Source organism: Trypanosoma theileri, assembly GCF_002087225.1.
Source record: "Trypanosoma theileri isolate Edinburgh chromosome Unknown TM35_Tth_134_V1, whole genome shotgun sequence".
NCBI lineage: Eukaryota > Euglenozoa > Kinetoplastea > Trypanosomatida > Trypanosomatidae > Trypanosoma > Trypanosoma theileri.
The window spans coordinates 1-9,719 of NW_021639976.1; the positions used below are offsets into that span (position 1 = coordinate 1).

At 40.4% G+C, this 9,719-nt stretch overlaps 5 protein-coding genes across 5 annotated transcripts; 2 read left to right on the forward strand and 3 right to left on the reverse strand.

Moving 5' to 3' along the window:
* Positions 1–3,522: 3,522 nt before the first annotated feature.
* TM35_001341000 (uncharacterized protein) lies at positions 3,523–3,930 on the reverse strand (the record flags this gene model as incomplete). The annotated part of the gene is made up of 1 exon (XM_029031861.1): positions 3,523–3,930. The coding sequence occupies one exon, from the start codon at positions 3,928–3,930 to the stop codon at positions 3,523–3,525; it is 408 nt and encodes a 135-aa protein (XP_028876841.1).
* Positions 3,931–4,504: 574 nt separating this feature from the next.
* Positions 4,505–6,676, reverse strand: TM35_001341010 (surface protease GP63; the record flags this gene model as incomplete). Its single annotated transcript, XM_029031862.1, has 1 exon — positions 4,505–6,676. One exon carries the CDS (start codon positions 6,674–6,676, stop codon positions 4,505–4,507), a length of 2,172 nt encoding a protein of 723 aa, XP_028876842.1.
* A 975-nt stretch (positions 6,677–7,651) lies between these two features.
* On the forward strand, positions 7,652–8,044 carry TM35_001341020 (uncharacterized protein; the record flags this gene model as incomplete). The annotated part of the gene is made up of 1 exon (XM_029031863.1): positions 7,652–8,044. The coding sequence occupies one exon, from the start codon at positions 7,652–7,654 to the stop codon at positions 8,042–8,044; it is 393 nt and encodes a 130-aa protein (XP_028876843.1).
* A 259-nt stretch (positions 8,045–8,303) lies between these two features.
* On the forward strand, positions 8,304–8,633 carry TM35_001341030 (uncharacterized protein; the record flags this gene model as incomplete). Its single annotated transcript, XM_029031864.1, has 1 exon — positions 8,304–8,633. The coding sequence occupies one exon, from the start codon at positions 8,304–8,306 to the stop codon at positions 8,631–8,633; it is 330 nt and encodes a 109-aa protein (XP_028876844.1).
* Positions 8,634–9,303: 670 nt separating this feature from the next.
* TM35_001341040 (uncharacterized protein) lies at positions 9,304–9,717 on the reverse strand (the record flags this gene model as incomplete). The annotated part of the gene is made up of 1 exon (XM_029031865.1): positions 9,304–9,717. A coding segment is annotated over one exon (414 nt), but the record flags the coding sequence as incomplete, so codon positions are not given.
* Between the last annotated feature and the right edge of the window lie 2 nt (positions 9,718–9,719).

The window sequence follows — 9,719 nt, forward strand, 5'->3', positions numbered from 1 at the left end:
TAACCCTAACCCTAACCCTAACCCTAACCCTAACCCTAACCCTAACCCTAACCCTAACCCTAACCCTAACCCTAACCCTGAGTGAGGCTTGTCCCCCACCCCCATTTTGCCACAACCCCAAAAAAGTTGGGGCGCGGCGGCCACCCCAAAACCCAATGTCATGTCTCTAAAATTGTACTTGAAAGACCTAAGATCAAGAGAAGAAGAAAGGGAGAGAAAGAACTGAAGATCCGGCGTGGCGGACAGGTTCATTCATACTTCAAAACAAATGCGGCACACACCTCCGCTAGGCGTCGTTGATGTTTCTCTTTGTTGTGAAATTTTACTGTGGACTAAGATAAGCCATTTTAGACAGTTCACCCAATGTTAATTATAATGAAAAAACGTTTGGTATCACACAATCACGGCTTCCGAAAAAACTCAAAACTTTATCGCAAGATAAAGGAAAAATTGGAAAGAAAAAACGCAAAGCCAAAGCAATAACAAAGAAGAAAAATGAATACAAAAAGGGCAATTGAAGAACACCGCTGCTGTTTCAGCCCATTTGTATGAGGTAAAAGACGGTCTTATGATCGGAGGCCGGAAGACAACGTGGTAAAGACTGCATCCACGGTTTCGGGATATTCCAGCAGCACACGCCGGTTCTCTAGATGGAAAAAATAAAATAAAAATAAAAATAAAAAATCTACAGGGATGCGGTGGGTGGGCGCGAAAAGAACGATCTCAATTGAATCAAAAACGAGAAACAACCGAAGCAAATACCTAGACTACCAGTTTGTATAGAAATACAGAAAAAACATGAGGGCAAGAGATAGACATTAGTGTTGCAGCAAACTAAATGCGATCATATCCGCTTGCCCTTTCGGAGTTTGCACATAAAACAAATAAATTACGATAATTGTTTCCCTCTACAAATTTCCCCCCTCGAAACCCACATCACCCTTAACAGAAAACAATTCCCCTCTGACACTCTTGTTCCACAGAGGCACGCTCGTGGGAAAGCCCGCTGCCCATCACGCGTGTCGTTGGGAAGTTCGTTTGCCGTTGGGGAATGTCGAAGTGCGTGTCCGTTTTGTGTTTTCTTTGGGCGTTTACTTTCATTTATTTCACAACTCCCAATTCCCAAACCCCATGCTTTTCGTATTGTTTTGGTTTTCTCCCTGTGTGTTTTTTTTTATTGTTTGGTGGGGGTCTGATCTGCCGGGCCACTACCCCGCACACCACGCCCAACAACAAAGAGCGACACCGTGAAGGAGAATGGGATCCATTCCCCACACTCTTTGAACAATTCATGTTGAAATCATCATGGCATCACCCTTTTGAAATTCCACTGAGGGAAGAGAACAACGGCCATCCGCCACATACCCCATTCATTAATTGCACCCAAAAAAAAAAAAGAGCGAGGAAGCCAAACAACATCCAACACCAAAAGAGGAATAAATAAAACCAACGCGGGAATCAAATCCCCAAACAATTCCTCATCTTTTCTTCATAATTTCCATTGGAATTCCAAAGGATTCAAGGCGCAACGAAAGCATACCAAGTAAAAGTATACCTAATGTAATTTACCTTCTTCTTTGCTTGGCCCAAAAAGTGCTAGAAAAAACAAAGAGAGAAACAAAAAATATTTTTATTGGTTTGACCCCTCGTTTCAAGAGAGATCCCCCTTGGGGAGTGGCAAGCAGCAGAATAGTTTAAAACACTTTCCCGCCACGCAGAGTGAGAGCATCCGTTGTATTTTGATAATTTTTTCTCCCATCATGCAAAAAAAGGTTAACACTAACAAAGGGCCTCCTGGTGGGTTCACCATCTCCCCTCCTTTCCCCTTCAGGCGCTAGAGAAAACCACTGCAAGAGGGGCGACAGTGCAACAGACAACACAAACTTTCGTCTCTGCTTTTCGTCAGCACTACTACTCCCCTCATCGCCGTCACCATCAGTCCTCAATAATATGGAAAAGAACAACAACACTGACTATTCACAAAAACAGCAACACAAACTTTATTTTATTTTGCATCACACCCTGTGTGCAAGAAAAACACAACCCAAGTGAAAAATACAAACCACACCAAAGGAGTTACACCATCGTAGAGCAGCATTGTTGCCCCTATTACAATGTGGAAAAGAATATGCCCACACACACCGTAGAGTGGACACAACGTTAAATGGGTTAGGGCATTACTCTGTAATCGCAAAAAGAGAAAAGAGAGCAATAGTTGTATATCTGGATTCGTGCCCATCCATTTTTAAAGAAATGGGAAAAGAAAAAAACACAAAACCCTCAACAGGCTTTGTGGGTGCGCCATTCTTATTCGCTAAAATGATGGAAATGCTCCTTCTTTTTGGGGTGAAAGTTTCCTTCACGCAGGCACACCCATCCCAAAAGGGAATTACGCAAACATTGGGTGATCTTCTTTACTGCCCACTCACCGGTTGGCAGAAGAAGCATTATGAAATAGAAAAGGACCTCTTGATTCAAGGGGTCTCAATCTGTGCTAATTGCGTGGGTTCCCAAATGGCCCCTACACGGTCGCCAAAAGATTTCTCCGGGCCATTCCTAAGCAATTCGCCACACAAATATCACTTCTACTTGTTTGCAAAAATACAAAACATTCCCCACTCACCCTTTCCTCAGAGATGAGTGTGATGAGGTCCAGTAGCCAAGAATAAGATTTATCATATTTTTTTTTCCATGCAGAACTCTTTCCCACAGTCTTCCATGTCAATAGCTGCTGCGGTGGAATAGCTCTTTTCAATTCCACACTGAATCCTTCAACACAAAGAGAGAGACCCACCCCATTATTTTCATTGAAATCCACAATGTTTATGCTTTCAAAATAATAATGGAATAAGTTGATCAGTTTAACTACCACTGTGAGAATATAGCCCCACTCGGTAACACTCTCTCTCTTGACTGCGGCGTACAATATTCACCCTGGTCGACAAACGCTCTACATTGGTGTTTGCATTGCTGGAGGTGGATCAACATTCATTTAGGCCCTCTCTAGGCATCACCTCATCATGCGAATGTTGTTCAACAGTGATATCAATCTCTTGTTAATTGAACAAAACTCCATTCTCTCTTTTACTTCTATTCCTTTTTCTCTCACTGTATTTTTTGATTTTCGGTTGATTGCAGAGTCGCTTCTGCAACAACAAATCACAATGAATGAAAAAATAAGAGTCGAGATACAAAACAAACGAGAGAGTGCAGTAACTGGTTTAAAAAACATTTAAACAAACCCTCACTGATTACCAGCCGATCTGGAACCACAATCTGCAAGAATACCACAGACATCAGAAAGGCAAAACAAAATGTCCTTGCAAACCCCAATCGGATGAGTAATAGTGTACGAAATGAATTTATGGCTGTACATAGGCGCAACATCTGTAAGGTAAATGAAACAAAGTGTCACACACATAACTGAGAAATTCAGTATCCCAATGAGGAGATAATGTGTGCGTATATACGTGTGGGAGGGGGAGGGAAGCAGAGTATCAACCACAGTTGCATCACAAACTATTACATGCAAATGCGCCAGAATAAATAAATACGTATATGGAAAGCTATTCTCCAATCCAGCATACTTCTTTTTTCCTCTTCTTTAAATAACTGTCCCATTTCATTATTATTATAGTTCCACACTCCATTGGGCTGTCCAGTGTATTTCTTATTCTGCTGTCGTTTGATTGCGATTCCCCAGTTCCAAATATTGTTCCACATCACGGCGGTGTATACTCCCATTAGAATAAAACCCCGCTCAGTGCCACCATCCACCCATCGGTTCTTCGACTTACATTCCTTGAGAGAGTTGGGGAAAACAAAGAAATAAAAAAGGGGAAAAACAGCAACACATATAAAAAACAGCACAACAAAAAACATCAGCATAGAAACAACTACAGAAAAACATAAACTTCTTAGCATGAACATTTCAATTTAATAAAAAAGAAACCCCAATAATAATAAGAATCCCAAGTTTATGTTTATTGTTCATCCGACACTGCCTTAGCTCTCTCAGCATATTATGCGTATACTCCATTGCATATGACAACAAACAGTGGGATTCTGCAGAATGTATATTTGATAATTATAAATTTTCAAAATGAATAAAATCATATCAATAAATCATTAACAATTAAAAGAAATTTTCCAATGAAATGAAGAATGCTGAAAAAAAAAGAAAAAAGGCCCAATAATAAAAATCTCAAGTTTATTTTTTTCTTCACCTTACACTGCCGCTGCTCTCCCAGCATATATTTGCACTTCATCGTATATGGCAACAAACAGTGGGATTCTGCAAAATGCGTATAGGAAGAATTATAAATTTTCAGAAAATGAATATAAAATCATAGCAATAAATCATAAGCAATTAAAAGAATTTTTCCAATGAAATGAAGAATGCTGAAAAAAAAAAAGAACGGCCAATGTATTGCGGTTTATGGGATTCGTTTCAAAGGACCGTATTAAGCAAAAGTGTTCATTATTCTGAATATGGATGGAGCTCTCATGGAACCATCACAAAACCAACAACACACACAAGAAGTGCAAGAGGGGCCATGCAGGAGACCATGATGCTGCTGTCAGTACCGAACATAACCGTTACATTTGTATGTTTTAGTGTTTCTTCTTTTATTTCGCTCTCAGTTAAGTTCGTCCTGTTCAAAACAGTGTTTGAGGACTGTATTGTGTCTTCAGTGCCATTGGGATTAGCTGCGGATTGAGAAGTAGTAGCATCAGCAATATGACGACGACTTCTCGGTGCACGCTGTCCTTCCTCCTCGGCACTTTCAGCGTTGGTGGAATTTCCTGGTGTTGCAGCACTGGACTCATGAGAACTGCCGTTGGCATCAGGGGCTGCTGAGGCATTTTTCTCTCCTTCAGTAGCGGACGTTTCACTCCCACCATTTACCACGCCTCTGCTTGCTTCCGAATTGGTGCTCGAACTGTTTTGTGCTTTGGTTTCCTCCTCTTCCTCATCCTGTTTGTGCTCTTCCACCTTATCCTCAGACACATTAACTACATTGTATTTAATTTCGGGAAGAAGATCAGTATTCGTCTCTTTCGTGCACACTTCTTCGTATTTGGGACAACGAATAGTAGTTCCACTCTTGAACTCTGAACCCTGCAATGTAATAGTAGATTTCTCGTCGCTGCACTCCTCCCATTTTTCTTTCCCATTCTCCTCATTATACCCCTTGTAATGCACTTTCACCTTGCCATCCTCACACTTCACTTTTGCACAAATGCCTTGAACCTTCACTTTCTTTCCATTTTCATCGATTCCCACCGGTTCCGTCACATCCAGACACCGTGAGATATTGCTCACAATACTGCCAGGCATAAGTGTCTCATCACCAGTCTCGCACATGGTCTGTTGAAACGGCTTAATGATGGGACAGCCTTCCATCATTTCACTGTTTCTGAGATTATTCTTTTGGAAGTAGTGGTACTCAGCAGGTATACCATGCTTGTTCGTGTTGTCCTTGGAGCAGACACCAAGACCAAAGCGATCAGAGGTACACTGTAATACAGGTTTATCACTTTCCTTGCAGAAGGTCTTAGGGAACTTCCCCGAGTGTTTTTCGATTATTTCTTGGCACGTACTTTCAAAGAGCTCACATCCAAAATCTTTCCCCCAACTCATGGGTTCTGCCATGCTAAATTCTGCTCTGTAGAAACCCAATGCATTAAACAATGTAAGTGTTAGATTAGTGTAGAACATTCCAGTGGGATCACCAGTGTATGCACCCATCAATTCATCCCGTGCGATGCGTCTCTCCCACTCCAATTCAAGACTCTCGCCTTTAAAATCCAAAGGTATTCCACCGTAACTTGAGCAGTTGAACTGTTCCACGATCTTCTCCTTCATGTTGCCACCGGTCACGATCGTGACATCCTTTTTTCCACCGTTCAAGAAGACTCCAACTCTCCCTGAAATAGAGGAGGACGTGCCAAAGACGAACTCCTTAAACCCAAGTCCAAATGCAATATTGCGCGCAGCCATGCGAATGAAATGTCTCGTTGCATTGATCTCCTTTGGGACAAAACTGATACGGGCAGATGTCGGTCGGATCTGATTACCCCTGTCTTTAGTGCAAATATGATAGTCTTGCTCAGTTGGCGAGAGACGCACGTAAAGCAAAAAATCAGCATCGGGAATACCATGCTTCAAATGCTCTTCGGGCACCAAGAACTGCTTGCAATTCCTTGTCATTGGATCTAACTTGTCATCTTCATAATTCTCTTTCCATAGCGACAGATTGCCCTGCACTGGCTTCACTTTAAGGCGATCTCTGTGCAATTTGATGGCTTGGGGCAGGAGATCCTTAAAAAGAATATGCATCCTCTTTGTTGTCATTTTATTTTCACCGTCACAGAGTTGTTTAAACTGACCTTCAAGATCGTCTCTAACTCCTGGTAGTACATTGTACTCAGAAGGCATTACTTTCTTTTCTGCGATGCAATAGTTCATCACATCCTCCACATATTTTGTATACACAGCAAAACGGATGGGTTCCCATTTCTCATTATTATCACCAGCAGAGACGGTGTACGCCTGTAGAGCACTTTGTCCTTTCTGTGGTAACTGCTGTACAACAGCAGCCAAACACCCGCAGCTGCAGTACAACAGGAACAGTGCAGCCCACAGCAGGTGACGCATGGAGTGTTTTTCCATTTTGTAGTGGTGTGAGTATTGAGAGTTTGTGTGTTGCTTTGCTAATGTACACGCAGAGTAAAGAGAAAAAAAAGGAAGAAAAGGGAGAGAATAAAAGGTAAGCATAAAGAAATATTATATTGGATCTAGCAAAGAATTAAATACATGTATACATCGACAGTAATACTCTTAGAAAGAGAAGAATGATAGTTATGCCAAAAGTAGAATGAGAAAAGATATCAATATACCCTCTTGTGGTACACATACATACCAACAGTAACAACAACAATGCACTGTGAACAGATTTGGTGTTTTATTGTGTTTGTAAGAAATGCAGAGAATAATAATAGTCATAATAATGAGTGCTGTACTGCCTTTAAACAAGTGAAAAAGATAAAAATAACCCATGAAAAGAGTGAATGATAACATGTGTTAGATCTGTCCTTTGTATTAGATAAAAACTGTGCAACTCATGCTTGACTAACCCAACAACTCCACTTGATGATAATTTATTTTTTCTTTTGCCCATCCATGTCAGTAGTAGAAGAGCATAATAATAATAATAAAAATACACATCAGAAGAGCCATAATATAATAGAGGAGGGGATTATATGAAATATTCCATCAGCTACAAAAACACTCCTTGTACTAATTACCATACCCACAACACATACACAGAACACTATCTATAAGAGCACTACTCACATTTCCAAGAGAAAGTAACATGTACAACACACTGCTTTTTAACTCTGTTTATTCAGTAGAGATCTCAATTCAGTATCACTCCTCAGTGATTCACTCCCTGTAGTTATTGTTTTTGTTTTTCCCTGTAGAATAGCAGTAATCCCATGTACATGGAGTTGTGTACGCCTCCTATTAATACTCTTTCAATAGGATTGTTTTTACTTTCACCACAACAGAGACATTCATTTCCACTTGTGTTGTAGTTATCAATAAAAGGCGTAGAACGCCTCTGCACTGAGAAATAGGATTGCAATGTATCCCCCAAAGAGAGAGATTTGTTTTATTCCATTCTATCAAAATGTATTCCAACAGTTCTTTTATTGTTCTTTCTTTTCCCCTTTTTACTTTTTATTACCATTGATGGGTAGTAGGATCACTGTACCACTACCACTCAATGAGTTCTCACACCAAATAGAGATACATTCTCCTCCTCTTCTTCTCACCATGAAGAGTCAGGTATCATTTCTGCTATGGAAACTCCCACTAAGGTGTGACTGGTTACTATTTCCCCCAAAAATAATAAACATAATTCAATATTACAGAGATAAAAAAGGAAAGCTTAGAATGGGACACAAGGAAATGTATATTCCCATTTCTATTGAATGGGATAAAGAGTCTCATGTGTTGTACAATGCGTCCATTTGACTATTCTCACACTAGTTGTGAGACTCAAAAGTGTCATTAGATCAGCAGTGTTAAGAGAGCAGCATCCATATGTGTGTGTCTACTCTCTCCTCCTCTCTCCAGCGTCAATGCGCTGTGATGGTGCCTTGTCCTTCACTGAGGCCAATAAACTAAACCCACGCGTAACTAAACATCCCCCAGCAGTCACACAGTAACAACAACTAAACAAATACACATGTGAAATCACAATGTAAAGAAGAGGAATATTACAACAGCAGAAATGTATATCCTTAACCAACACCATTGGCTCTCACTCTCCATTACTTATTTCGTTCCCAATGGAAAGGAAACCACATACACACACACACGTACAAAGCAAAATGTCCAGTCAAACAACACCGTCAAGAACAAACACAGGGAATGCTGGCAAACCATGATAGGGTATAATCGGGGCAGTTCAAGTAGAGAAGCATACGGGACTCTGTACTCCACTCTCCCATTCCCAAACCAGTGCTCAGTGTTCACCAAATGTATACCGTGGTACACACAACACTCTGTAGACCTCTCCAGAATGAGTCAGCTCCCGCAGAGAACACAGCAATCAAAATGAACCCCCTAAACCATATAAAAGTTCATGTACAGTGTCTATTCAACTATTTTGAATCAGCGTACATAATGGTGAGAAAAACAAAAAAAAAAAGAAAAGAAGAAAAAGACCCAATAATAAGAATCCCAAGTAAATATATATCGTCCATCCGACACTTTCGTCGGTTTCCCACCATATATATGCGCACTCCATTGTATGTGACAACAAACGGTGGGATTCTGCAGGATGCATATATGAAGAATTATTAATTTTCAGAAAATGAATATAAAATTATAGCACAACATCATAAACAGTTGAAAAATGTTTTCCAATGATATGAAGAATGCTGAAAAAAAAAAGAAAAGAAGGGAAAAGGCCCAATAAATAGGAGCCCAAGTTTATGTTTACTGTTTATCCGACACTTTCGTCGGTTTCCCACCATATATATGCGCACTCCATTGTATGTGACAACAAACATTGGGATTCTGCAAAATGTATATATGAAGAATTATAAATTTTCAAATAATGATTAAAATCATAGAAAAAAAAGCATTAACAATTAAAAGAAATTTTCCCATGAAATGAAGAATGCTGAAAAAAAAAAGAACGGTCAATGAATTGCGGTATATGGGATTCGTTTCAAAGGACCGTATTTAGCAAAAGTGTTTTTTTATTCTGAATATGGATGGAGCTCTCATGGAACCACCACAAAACCAACAACACACACAAGAAGTGCAAGAGGGGCCATGTAGGAGACCATGATGCTGCTGTCAGTTCTCAACACATCCGTTCCATTTGCATTTTTGGATTCTTCTTCCATTTGGCTATCAGTTAAGTTCGTCCCGTTCAAAACAGTGTTTGGGGACTGTATTGGGTCTTCAGGGGCTGCTGGAGCACTTTCCCCCTGTGTATTGGTGGACGTTTCACCCTCAGCATTTGTCTCGCCACCGCTTACTTCCGGATTAGTGCTCGGGCTGCTCGGATCTTTGGTTTCCTCCTCTTCCTCATCCTGTTTGTGCTCTTCCACCTTATCCTCAGACACATTAACTACATTGTATTTAATTTCGGGAAGAAGATCAGTATTCGTCTCTTTCGTGCACACTTCTTCGT